The sequence below is a fragment of the Dendropsophus ebraccatus genome, chromosome 11, assembly GCF_027789765.1.
Source record: "Dendropsophus ebraccatus isolate aDenEbr1 chromosome 11, aDenEbr1.pat, whole genome shotgun sequence".
Classification (NCBI taxonomy): domain Eukaryota; kingdom Metazoa; phylum Chordata; class Amphibia; order Anura; family Hylidae; genus Dendropsophus; species Dendropsophus ebraccatus.
Genome location: NC_091464.1, coordinates 97,739,015 through 97,752,273, shown reverse-complemented (window position 1 = coordinate 97,752,273; position 13,259 = coordinate 97,739,015). Strand labels below are relative to the sequence as shown.

General features: G+C 57.3%; 1 protein-coding gene across 3 annotated transcripts in view; it reads right to left on the bottom strand.

Annotated features, from left to right (window-relative positions):
- STXBP5L (syntaxin binding protein 5L) overlaps positions 1-13,259 on the bottom strand; it is a 244,647-nt gene that overhangs the window by 83,287 nt on the left and 148,101 nt on the right. For all 3 annotated transcript variants that reach the window (XM_069944600.1, XM_069944597.1, XM_069944598.1), the window contains exons 10-15: positions 10,676-10,824; positions 7,925-7,997; positions 6,023-6,170; positions 3,921-3,988; positions 3,575-3,615; positions 1,119-1,336 (exon numbers count right to left, since the gene is read on the bottom strand). In XM_069944600.1, the coding sequence (XP_069800701.1) occupies positions 1,119-1,336; positions 3,575-3,615; positions 3,921-3,988; positions 6,023-6,170; positions 7,925-7,997; positions 10,676-10,824 (697 nt within the window). The remainder of the gene's footprint in view (positions 1-1,118; positions 1,337-3,574; positions 3,616-3,920; positions 3,989-6,022; positions 6,171-7,924; positions 7,998-10,675; positions 10,825-13,259) is intronic.

Below are 13,259 nucleotides of genomic sequence, written 5' to 3'. Positions count from 1 at the left end.
TGTGGCTCGGCTCCATGTATCACCGGCTCAGGGGCTGCGGCTCGGCTCCATGTATCACCGGCTTGAGGGCTGCGGCTCGGCTCCATGTATCACCGGCTCGAGGGCTGCGGCTCGGCTCCATGTATCACCAGCTTAGGGGCTCGGCTCCAGGTACATGTATCACCGGCTCAGGGGCCGCGGCTCGGCTCCATGTATCACCGGCTCGAGGGCTGTGGCTCGGCTCCATGTATCACCGGCTCAGGGGCTGCGGCTCGGCTCCAGGTACATGTATCACCGGCTCAGGGGCTGCGGCTCGGTTCAAGGTACATGCATCACCGGCTCAGGGGACGCAGCTCTGCTCCATGTATCACCGGCTCAGGGGCTGCGGCTCGCCTCCATGTATCAACGGCTATGGGGCTGTGGCTCCGGGTACATGTATCACCGGCTCAGGGGCCGCGGCTCGCCTCCATGTATGAACGGCTCAGGGGCCGCGGCTCGCCTCCATGTATCACCGGCTCAGGGGCTGTGGCTCGGCTCCATGTATCACCGGCTCAGGGACTGCGGTTCGGCTCCAAGTATCACCGGCTCAGGGGCTGCAGCTCTGGGTACATGTATCACCGGCTTAGGGGCTGCGGCTCAGCTCCATGTATCACGGGCTCGAGGGCTGCGGCTCGGCTCCATGTATCACGGGCTCGAGGGCTGCGGCTCGGCTCCATGTATCACCGGCTTAGGGGCTGCGGCTCGGCTCCATGTATCACCGGCTCAGGGGCTGTGGCTCGGCTCCATGTATCACCGGCTTAGGGGCTGCGGCTCCGGGTACATGTATCACCGGCTCAGGGGCTGCGGCTCCGGGTACATGTATCACCGGCTCAGGGGCTGCGGCTCCGGGTACATGTATCACCGGCTCAGGGGCTGCGGCTCCGGGTACATGTATCACCGGCTCAGGGGCCGCGGCTCGGCTCCATGTATCACCGGCTCAGGGGCTGTGGCTCGGCTCCATGTATCACCGGCTCAGGGGCTGTGGCTCGGCTCCGGGTACATGTATCTGCGGCTCCGGGTACATGTATCACCGGCTCAGGGGCTGCGGCTCCGGGTACATGTATCACCGGCTCAGGCCTCTCTTAGTCCTGGACACTTACCGCTATCTCCGCCACCACCTCGTGTTTGCTGAATCGGTAGACGATGACGTACGCTGAAACTCCCGCAACACAGAAGATTCTACTTTCCGGACACCAGGACATCATCTGGATGGCAAATGGATCGTCCTCCACAATGTCAGCCGCCTGCTTACCCTCCGCCGACCGCAGCTTCTCAAACACCTTGGACGTCTTCAGCTTATACAACATCTGGAGGCTGGCTGCAAAACATCAAGACCATCAGCCCCTCGCCTGGACCCCCAGACTACAGGAGGGGTTCGGCACTGTGCCCCCTAGGGGTCATCCACAACAATACCGGGGGCAACACTGCAACTACTACACACTACAAGGGGGCAGAATATTAGACAACACGGACACTAGTGGAGACTACAGGGGGGGCAGTATTGGAGAGGTCACATACAGTGATCAGAGGCCGCCCCCCCGTACACACAGTGATCAGAGGCCGCCCCCCCGTACACACAGTGATCAGCAGCCGCCCCCCCCGTACACACAGAGATCAGCATCCGCCCCCCGTACACACAGAGATCAGCAGCCGCCCCCGTACACACAGTGATCAGCAGCCGCCCCCCCGTACACACAGTGATCAGAGGCCGCCCCCCCCGTACACACAGTGATCAGCAGCCGCCCCCGTACACACAGTGATCAGCAGCCACCTACGTACACACAGTGATCAGCAGCCGCCGCCATACACACAGTGATCAGCAGCGGCCGTACTTAGTGATCAGCAGCGGCCGTACTTAGTGATCAGCAGCCGCCCCCATACTCACAGTGATCAGCAGCCGCCATACTCACAGTGATCAGCAGCCGCCATACTCACAGTGATCAGCAGCCGCCCCCATACTCACAGTGATCAGCAGCCACCATACTTACAGTGATCAGCAGCCGCCGCCATACACACAGTGATCAGCAGCCGCCGTACTCACAGTGATCAGCAGCCGCCATACTCACAGTGATCAGCAGCCGCCATACTCACAGTGATCAGCAGCCGCCATACTCACAGTGATCAGCAGCCGCCATACTCACAGTGATCAGCAGCCGCCATACTCACAGTGATCAGCAGCCGCCATACTCACAGTGATCAGCAGCCGCCATACTCACAGTGATCAGCAGCCGCCATACTTACAGTGATCAGCAGTCGCCGTACTCACAGTGATCAGCAGCCGCCGCCGCCATACACACAGTGATCAGCAGCAGCCGCCGCCATACATACAGTGATCAGCAGCAGCCGCCGTACACACAGAGCGGATCAGGCTACGCTCTGTGACATCCTGGATCTACTGAGAGCGCAGTGCAAGGAAGAGACATCTGCTCCAGCTGTCGCCAAATGAAGGGAATGCAAGGTCTCTGGGCACCGGCCGCAAGCTAACCGAGGAGATAAGCGGCTGCTCCCTGCACTACAGGAACCAGCCGCACCCTAACCGAGGAGATAAGCTGCTGCTCCCTGCACTACAGGAACCAGCCGCACCCTAACCGAGGAGATAAGCAGCTGCTCCCTGCACTACAGGAACCAGCCGCACCCTAACCAAGGAGATAAGCAGCTGCTCCCTGCACTACAGGAACCAGCCGCACCCTAACCGAGGAGATAAGCTGCTGCTCCCTGCACTACAGGAACCAGCCGCACCCTAACCAAGGAGATAAGCTGCTGCTCCCTGCACTACAGGAACCAGCCGCACCCTAACCCAGGAGATAAGCGGCTGCTCCCTGCACTACAGGAACCAGCCGCACCCTAACCGAGGAGATAAGCTGCTGCTCCCTGCACTACAGGAACCAGCCGCACCCTAACCCAGGAGATAAGCGGCTGCTCCCTGCACTACAGGAACCAGCCGCACCCTAACCCAGGAGATAAGCTGCTGCTCCCTGCACTACAGGAACCAGCCGCACCCTAACCGAGGAGATAAGCGGCTGCTCCCTGCACTACAGAAACCAGCCGCACCCTAACCGAGGAGATAAGCTGCTGCTCCCTGCACTACAGGAACCAGCCGCACCCTAACCCAGGAGATAAGCGGCTGCTCCCTGCACTACAGGAACCAGCCGCACCCTAACCGAGGAGATAAGCGGCTGCTCCCTGCACTACAGGAACCAGCCGCACCCTAACCGAGGAGATAAGCTGCTGCTCCCTGCACTACAGGAACCAGCCGCACCCTAACCGAGGAGATAAGCTGCTGCTCCCTGCACTACAGGAACCAGCCGCACCCTAACCGAGGAGATAAGCTGCTGCTCCCTGCACTACAGGAACCAGCCGCACCCTAACCCAGGAGATAAGCGGCTGCTCCCTGCACTACAGGAACCAGCCGCACCCTAACCGAGAAGATGTGTTATTATAAACAGTGTCCACTGGGGGCAGCAGAACGCGGCAGTTATGAGGCTTCATACAGAGTGGGGGGGTCTCTCCTGCTGCAGGGTGTGTGGGGGGGGATTACAGGTCACATGACACTTACTGGCTGAGGCGTCCCAGAACTTCACTGAACCGTCTGCATGTCTGTGAACACAAAGGAGGAGCAGGAATAATAATCATTATATAGAGCAGCATTGACAATTCTAGGTAAGTGACAGCGCTGCTCCGGGGGCACTGCTGCCTAGAATAAGGAGATTATTATAACACTTCTATAATACGAGCAGCTACACTGCAAGCTGTCCAGAGGAGCCGTCCCGACCTCACAGCAGAGGGTCTGTTACAATGTATCAGCTAGGCTGATGTCTCACTCTGCTTACAGCTGTAACAAACCCTCAGCTGTGAGGAGCGACCCCCAGGTGACCTCCTCCTCCTCCAGTGCCCCCCCTTACCCGGTGATGATGATCTCAGGGAAGGCCGTGGTGCCCAAGTTCCAGACGCCTCCTGTGATTGGCCACTCCTACAGGAAAGAGAAGAGACCAAGTAAGCCACCTGGGGACACCACACTGCACCCCGACTCCCCCCAATCACCCCCCCATTACATTGCACCCCGACTCCCCCCAATCACCCCCCCATTACATTGCACCCCGACTCCCCCCAATCACCCCATTACATTGCACCCCGACTCCCCCCAATCACCCCATTACATTGCACCCCGACTCCCCAAAATCACCCCCCATCACATTGCACCGTGACTCCTCCCCATTCACCCCCCCACTGCACCCTCTATCACACTGCACCCCGACTCCCCCAATCATCCCCCACCGCACCCAATCACACTACACCCCAACACCCCCCACTGCAGCCCCCATCACTCTGCACCCCCAATCACCCCCCACCACACCCCATCACACTGCACCACGACTCCCCCCAATCACCCCCGCTGCAGCCTCCATCACACTAAACCCCGACTCCCTCCCCCCACTGCACCCCAACCCCCCCACTGCAGCCCCCCACACTAAACCCCCGACTCCCTCCCCCCACTGCACCCCAACCCCCGCAATGCAGCCCCCCATCACACCAAACCCTGACTCCCTCCCCCCACTGCACCCCAACCCCCCCAATGCAGCCCCCCATCACACCAAACCCCGACTCCCTCCCCCCACTGCACCCCAACCCCCCCACTGCAGCCCCCCATCACACCAAACCCCGACTCCCTCCCCCCACTGCACCCCAACCCCCCCAATGCAGCCCCCCATCACACTAAACCCCGACTCCCTCCCCCCACTGCACCCCCCCCACTGCAGCCCCACATCACACTACACCCCGACTTCCACCCCCTACTGCACCCCGACCCCCCCAATCACCCCCCACTGAACATACACCCATCACACTGCACCCAACACACCATCACACTGCACCCAACTTCACACTGCACATACACCCAACACACTGCACCCAACAACCCAACACACTGCACACACACACCCCATCACACTGCACCCAACACACCATCACACTGCACATACACACCATCACACTGCACATACACACCCCATCACACTGCACATACACACCCCATCACACTGCACATACACACCCCATCACACTGCACATACACACCCCATCACACTGCACATACACACCCCATCACACTGCACACACACACACCCCATCACACTGCACACACACACACCCCATCACACTGCACATACACACCCCATCACACTGCACCCAACTTCACACTGCCCATACACCCAACACACTGCACCCAACAACCCAACACACTGCACACACACATACACACACACACACCCCATCACACTGCACATACACACCCCATCACACTGCACCCAACTTCACACTGCCCATACACCCAACACACTGCACCCAACAACCCAACACACTGCACACACACATACACACACACACACACACCCCATCACACTGCACATACACACCCCATCACACTGCACATACACACCCCATCACACTGCACACACACACACACACACACACACACACATACACACCCCATCACACTGCACATACACACCCCAACACACTGCACATACACACCCCATCACACTGCACATACACACCCCATCACACTGCACCCAACTTCACACTGCCCATACACCCAACACACTGCACCCAACAACCCAACACACTGCACACACACATACACACCATCACACTGCACATACACACCCCATCACACTGCACCCCCCCCACACACACTTATCACACTGCACCCCCCACACTGCACAGACCATATCACACTGCACGCCCCCCCCACACACACTTATCACCCTGCATCCCCCCCCCCACTGCACCCCCCTCCCCCCACACACACACACATACCATATCACACTGCATCCTACACAACCATCACCCCCACCCACCCACACACAGCTGGCATTACCCTCCCTGCGCTGTGCACGCTGACTCTGCTTCCTGCCCTGTGACTACACATCTCTAACATTTTCTTACTTTCTGCCATTCACACAGCAGCAGCAGTAGTAGTGGTGGCAGGGGCTGCGGGGACACTTACCCTGTTGCTGTACCCCTGTTTCTTGTGTTTGGCTCCCAGAGCGTAAAGGACAAGGAGGAACTCGTGAGGACAGTCAGCGATGTACTGGGTGCAGGTGACCGGGGACTCGTGGACATCCATGGAGTAGGGATTCTCAAAGATGGGGAAGCTGTTAGATAGAAGGGACCCTGTCACTATACCAGGAGGGGCGGGCGTCCATTACTCCTCAGAGAGGGCACCCGCTATACATGGAGAGGGCACCCACCCCACAGCACCTGCTATACATAGAGAGGGCACCCACCCCACAGCACCCGCTATACATAGAGAGGGCACCCACCCCACAGCACCCGCTATACATGGAGGGTTCCCGCTATACATGAAGGGCAGCCACCCCGCTGCACCCTCTATACATGAAGGGCAGCCACCCCGCAGCACCCGCTATACATTAAGGGCAGCCACCCCGCTGCACCCGCTATACATGGAGAGGACACCCACCCCGCAGCACCCGCTATACATGGAGAGGACACCCACCCCGCTGCACCCGCTATACATGGAGAGGACACCCACCCCGCATCACCCGCTATACATGTAGTGGTCCCACCTTGCATACCAAAGACAGCAACACAAGCACAGGAAAGTGACACTAACACTATGACCCAAGAGAGCAACACAAACACTGCAACAGAGCCCAAGAGAGCGACACTGCAACTGAAGAGAGCGATACTGCCACCCAAGAAAGCAACACTGCTACTGAAGAGAGCGACACTGCTACTGAAGAGAGCGACACTGCTACTGAAGAGAGCGACACTGCTACTGAAGAGAGCGACACTGCCACCCAAGAGAGTGACACTGCCACCCAAGAGAGCAACACTGGAACTGAACAGAGCTATACTGCCACCCAAGAGAGCGACACTGCAACTGAAGAAAGCGATACTGCTACCCAAGATTGCAACATTGCAACTAAAGAGATCGACACTGCTACTGAAGAGAGCGACACTGCTACTGAAGAGAGCGACACTGCTACTGAAGAGAGCGACACTGCTACTGAAGAGAGCGACACTGCCACCCAAGAGAGCAACACTGGAACTGAACAGAGCTATACTGCCACCCAAGAGAGCGACACTGACACCCAAGAGAGCGACACTGGAACTGAACAGAGCTATACTGCTACCCAAGAGAGCGACACTGCCACCCAAGAGAGCGACACTGGAACTGAAGAAAGCGATACTGCTACCCAAGATTGCAACATTGCAACTAAAGAGATCGACACTGCTACTGAAGAGAGCGACACTGCCACCCAAGAGAGCGATACTGCTACCCAAGATTGCAATAGTGCAACTGAAGAGAGCGACACTGCTACTGAAGAGAGCGATACTGAGACCCAAGAGAGCATCTGAAGAGCGCTAAGCTAAAACTGTTATACTAGATGGTCGTATTTATTACGTTGGTCAGAAGGGCAGTGGTGGAGAAAAACAACCTATCTATAAGGGGATTATGTATAATGTGACTATTAGGTACCCCCCAGTGCACACAAGGACCCCCCCCCCCCCACCCCAGTGCACACAAGGACCCCCACCCACCCCAGTGCACACAAGGACCCCCACCCACCCCAGTGCACACAAGGACCCCCCCCCCCCCACCCCAGTGCACACAAGGACCCCCCCCCCCCCCCCCAGTGCACACAAGGACCCCCCCCCCCACCCCAGTGCACACAAGGACCCCCCCCCCCCACCCCAGTGCACACAAGGACCCCCCCCCCACCCACCCCAGTGCACACAAGGACCCCCCCCCCCACCCCAGTGCACACAAGGACCCCCACCCACCCCAGTGCACACAAGGACCCCCACCCACCCCAGTGCACACAAGGACCCCCCCCCCCCCACCCCAGTGCACACAGGTGGTGATGCAGCAGGGGCGTCTTACTTGCTCTGGGTAAGGTCCACCACAATAAAGTCTCTCTCCATCAGCACCGCCACAGCGTACGGCTCCTGGAACTCTAGGAGACAAAACAGGGAGAATGAGGCAATTAAAGGTTTAATTAGACTGAAGCTGATGGGGAGGAAACAGCGATTATAATGATTATTACAGCCGGGGGAGACACTGCTGCACAAACTCTATATCAGGCTCTATAGCAGTGCTTCTCAAATCCAGTCCTCAGGCCTCACCAACAGGTCATGGTTTGAGAATATCCCACACAAAGAACAGCTGTGCTAATACCTAAAGCACTGAGTATAATTATATCACCTGTGAAATACTAAGGAATCCTCCATACCTCAGGACTGGAATTGAGAAGCACTGCCCTATATCACTGGCAGCGGTGAGCGTGCACACAGGGCAGCCTCCATATCACTGGCAGCGGTGAGCGTGCACACAGGGCAGCCCCTATATTACTAACAGCAGTGAGTGTGCACACAGGGCAGGCTATATATCACTGGCAGCAGAGAGCGTGCACACAGGGCAGCCTCTATATCACTGGCAGCGGTGAGCGTGCACACAGGGCAGCCTCTATATCACTGGCAGCGGTGAGCGTGCACACAGGGCAGGCTATATATCACTAGCAGCGGTGAGCGTGCACATTGGGAAGGCTATATATCACTGGCAGCAGTGAGCGTGCACACAAGGCAGGCTGTATATCACTGGCAGCGGTGAGCATGCACACAGGACAGGCTATATATCACTGGCAGCGGTAAGTGTGCACACAGGGCAGCCTCTATATTACTGGCAGCGGTGAGCGTGCACACAGGGCAGGCTATATATCACTAGCAGGGCTGAGTGTGCACACAGGGCAGCCTCTTAATCACTGGCAGCGGTAAGCGTGCACACAGGGCAGGCTCTATATCACTGGCAGCGGTGAGCGTGCACACAGGGCAGGCTGTATATCACTGGCAGCGGTGAGCGTGCACACAGGGAAGGCTCTATATCACTGGCAGCGGTGAGCGTGCACACAGGGCAGGCTCTATATCACTGGCAGCGGTGAGCGTGCACACAGGGCAGGCTCTATATCACTGGCAGCGGTGAGCGTGCACACAGGGCAGGCTCTATATCACTGGCAGCGGTGAGCGTGCACACAGGGCAGGCTCTATATCACTGGCAGCGGTAAGCGTGCACACAGGGCAGGCTCTATATCACTGGCAGCGGTGAGCGTGCACACAGGGCAGGCTCTATATCACTGGCAGCGGTAAGCGTGCACACAGGGCAGCCTCTTAATCACTGGCAGCGGTGAGCGGGCACACAGGGCAGGCTATATATCACTAGCAGCGGTGAGCGTGCTCATTGGGAAGGCTCTATATCACTGGCAGCGGTGAGCATGCACACAGGACAGGCTATATATCACTGGCAGCGGTGAGTGTGCACACAGGGCAGCCTCTATATTACTGGCAGCGGTGAGCGTGCACACAGGGCAGGCTATATATCACTAGCAGCGCTGAGTGTGAACACAGGGCAGCCTCTTAATCACTGGCAGCGGTAAGCGTGCACACAAGGCAGGCTCTATATCACTGGCAGCGGTGAGCGTGCACACAGGGCAGGCTGTATATCACTAGCAGCGGTGAGCGTGCACACAGGGCAGTCTCTATATCACTAGCAGCGGTGAGCGTGCACACAGGGCAGGCTATATATCACTAGCAGCGGTGAGCATGCACACAGGACAGGCTATATATCACTGGCAGCGGTGAGCGTGCACACAGGGCAGTCTCTATATCACTAGCAGCGGTGAGCATGCACACAGGACAGGCTATATATCACTAGCAGCGGTGAGCATGCACACAGGGCAGGCTATATATCACTAGCAGCGGTGAGCGTGCACACAGGGCAGGCTATATATCACTAGCAGCGGTGAGCATGCACACAGGACAGGCTATATATCACTGGCAGCGGTGAGCGTGCACATTGGGAAGGCTATATATCACTGGCAGCGGTGAGCGTGCACACAGGGCAGCCTCTATATTACTGGCAGCGGTGAGCGTGCACACAGGGCAGGCTATATATCACTAGCAGCGGTGAGCGTGCACACAGGGCAGTCTCTATATCACTAGCAGCGGTGAGCGTGCACACAGGGCAGGCTATATATCACTAGCAGCGGTGAGCATGCACACAGGACAGGCTATATATCACTGGCAGCGGTGAGTGTGCACACAGGGCAGCCTCTATATTACTGGCAGCGGTGAGCGTGCACACAGGGCAGTCTCTATATCACTAGCAGCGGTGAGTGTGCACACAGGGCAGCCTCTATATTACTGGCAGCGGTGAGCGTGCACACAGGGCAGTCTCTATATCACTAGCAGCGGTGAGTGTGCACACAGGGCAGTCTCTATATCACTAGCAGCGGTGAGCGTGCACACAGGGCAGGCTATATATCACTAGCAGCGGTGAGCGTGCACACAGGGCAGGCTATATATCACTAGCAGCGGTGAGCGTGCACACAGGGCAGGCTATATATCACTAGCAGCGGTGAGCGTGCACACAGGGCAGGCTATATATCACTAGCAGCGGTGAGCGTGCACACAGGGCAGGCTGTATATCACTAGCAGCGGTAAGCATGCACATTGGGAAGGCTCTATATCACTGGCAGCGGTGAGCGTGCACACAGGGCAGTCTCTATATCACTGGCAGCAGTGAGCGTGCACACAGGGCAGGCTCTATATTAGGGATGGTCGGACCAGCAGTCTCCCTTACCGTTTGCATATGGCGTCTCGCAGAGGGTTATGAAGTCCACAATGGGGTGATCCATCTCTAGCACAGTGATCGCCTTCCCATGCATGATGGTGAGACTGGGCCGCCTGCTGTCATAGGACAATCCACCCGAGAAGATGATGAACGGCTCGCTGGAGGAAGAGGGAAGACACAAGCAGTGAGTCTCCACTAGGGGGCGTGTGCAGGGGAGGGCGGGAACAAGATGCATAGTATAACTGGGTGGAGTATGATGTGTAGCTGGAGTATTATATGGTAGAATGAGGTGTAGCTGGAGTATTATATGGTAGAATGATGAGTAGCTGGAGTATTATATGGTAGAATGATGAGTAGCTGGAGTATTATATGGTAGAATGATGAGTAGCTGGAGTATTATATGGTAGAATGATGAGTAGCTGGAGTATTATATGGTAGAATGATGAGTAGCTGGAGTATTATATGGTAGAATGATGAGTAGCTGGAGTATTATATGGTAGAATGAGGTGTAGCTGGAGTATTATATGGTAGAATGATGAGTAGCTGGAGTATTATATGGTAGAATGGTGAGTAGCTGGAGTATTATATGGTAGAATGATGAGTAGCTGGAGTATTATATGGTAGAATGATGAGTAGCTGGAGTATTATATGGTAGAATGATGAGTAGCTGGAGTATTATATGGTAGAATGATGAGTAGCTGGAGTATTATATGGTAGAATGATGAGTAGCTGGAGTATTATATGGTAGAATGATGTGTAGCTGGAGTATTATATGGCAGAATGATGTGTAGCTGGAGTATTATATGGTAGAATGATGAGTAGCTGGAGTATTATATGATATAATGATGCGATCAGTGGATGGCTTAGCGGGTTTGGTACAGTGTGTCTGGCAGGCGCGGGTGAAGTGCAGCTCTGAAGAGCTCAGGCAGGAAAAGCTTCCCACAACAAAGGCTTCTGGGTTATAGAGCTCGGGCTCCGATGTGTTTGATCCCGGACAGTCGGGCCCATTTTAGCTCCTTTGAAGTGAACTACAAATACAACTCTGCATCCGCCGCCGCCTCATCAATGATGGAAGACACCGAGTGTACGGAGCGGAGGTCAGCGCAGCCGCCGATATATACTCTATATACCCCCAGATTGAACAGCACCCGTCCGTATAGGAATGGGTGAGGCCTGACTGTATGAGGGGGTCCCTCCATGCGCTTCCTAGCTGGGATCGTATGGGCCACCAGGAAGGGGTTAACAGCTCCCTTAATGTTCCACCTCTGTCCCCCTCCCCCTTTTGGATAACTGGGCTGTTAGGAGGCCAATACCTGATAGCCCCGGGTTTTTGGGCCAATCAGAGCGGGTATGTGGGCAGATCTCCCCTCCCCCTATATAACACCTAGCTGGCCCGCGCTTTTTCACTGACCTGCCTTCTCTGGAGCGGTTTGAGAAGCGGTCTGCGTCCATGGCATCGGCCGATGAGGATCTGCGTGCTGCGCTTCAGGCGCGTGCCGCCTCGGAGGGTGAGGGCTGGCTCAGCCGCTTCCTGGCTGGGTTCAGCCCCCCTCCGGTTAGCTGTGAGCGGAGCGGAACGGAGCGGCGGTCCGCGAGGCGATCCCGTGCTCCCGTGCGCCTGAGTCCCAGCCCCCAGCTTCCGGTTTCCGGCGGGTCACGTGGCAGGCAGAGGAGAGGAGTCTTGGCGGCGTCTTCCCCTGCGGCTCTGTCAGCGTCTCAGCAGCGTGCCGAAACGGATCCCCGGCCGGCGGTTTCCCAAGCCCCTGAGTCACAGCTGGAAGGGGACACCTCTGGAGGTTTGTCACCCACGGCAGTTCACAGCCTGGCGCCGTATGAGGCCCCAGGTTCTGCCATAGCCTCAGCCACTATCTTGGAGCGAGGGGCTGCTTCTTTTCTACAGCCCATCAGGCCCGTTTTATTTAGTACCCCAGCTGCGGTGCCAGTCAGGCTTCCCTGGTATAGAATGGGGAGCCAGGCCAGTATTTCTTCGGGGGAAGCCCCCCTCCCGTCAGCCCAGCCCACACAAATTGAGGAAGCATCCAGAATGCCCCAGGTGGAGGTAGCACCCCCTCCATCATCTAGTGCAGGGCCTGCACCGCAGGGTACTGGGCAGCCCTCAGGGCAAACCTTCCCTGCTGGCATTGATAATGGGACAGGACCCTCCTGCGCTGTTCCCCCGGCAGGGGTAGCATTGCCGCGCGCCAGCACGTCCCGCCATCGCTCCCGCTCCCGTCGCCCCAGACGCAGCCGCAGTAGATCTGGATCATCGTCTGCATCCCAGGATTACCGGCGCCACTATCGCCGCAGATCAGCTGGTACTTACCATCGCCGCTCCAGTCGTCGATCCAGGGTGTCCGGTAGTTCTAGACGTTCTAGATCCTCCCGCTGGCGTTCCCCGTCTTCTTCGGAGGTTTTCAGCGCCTCTGAAACGTCTGTCCGGCCCCCGAGGGATCACCGTGGACGCAGGGCGCCTTCCCCTCCTAGGTTCCCTGCTTTGCCTGCAACGTTTCCGGTGGAAGCTCCGATTCCTGATCCGACTCTCCGGTCGGTACCTCAGCGTTCTCCTCAGGTGGTTCCAAACGCGTCAGGAAGC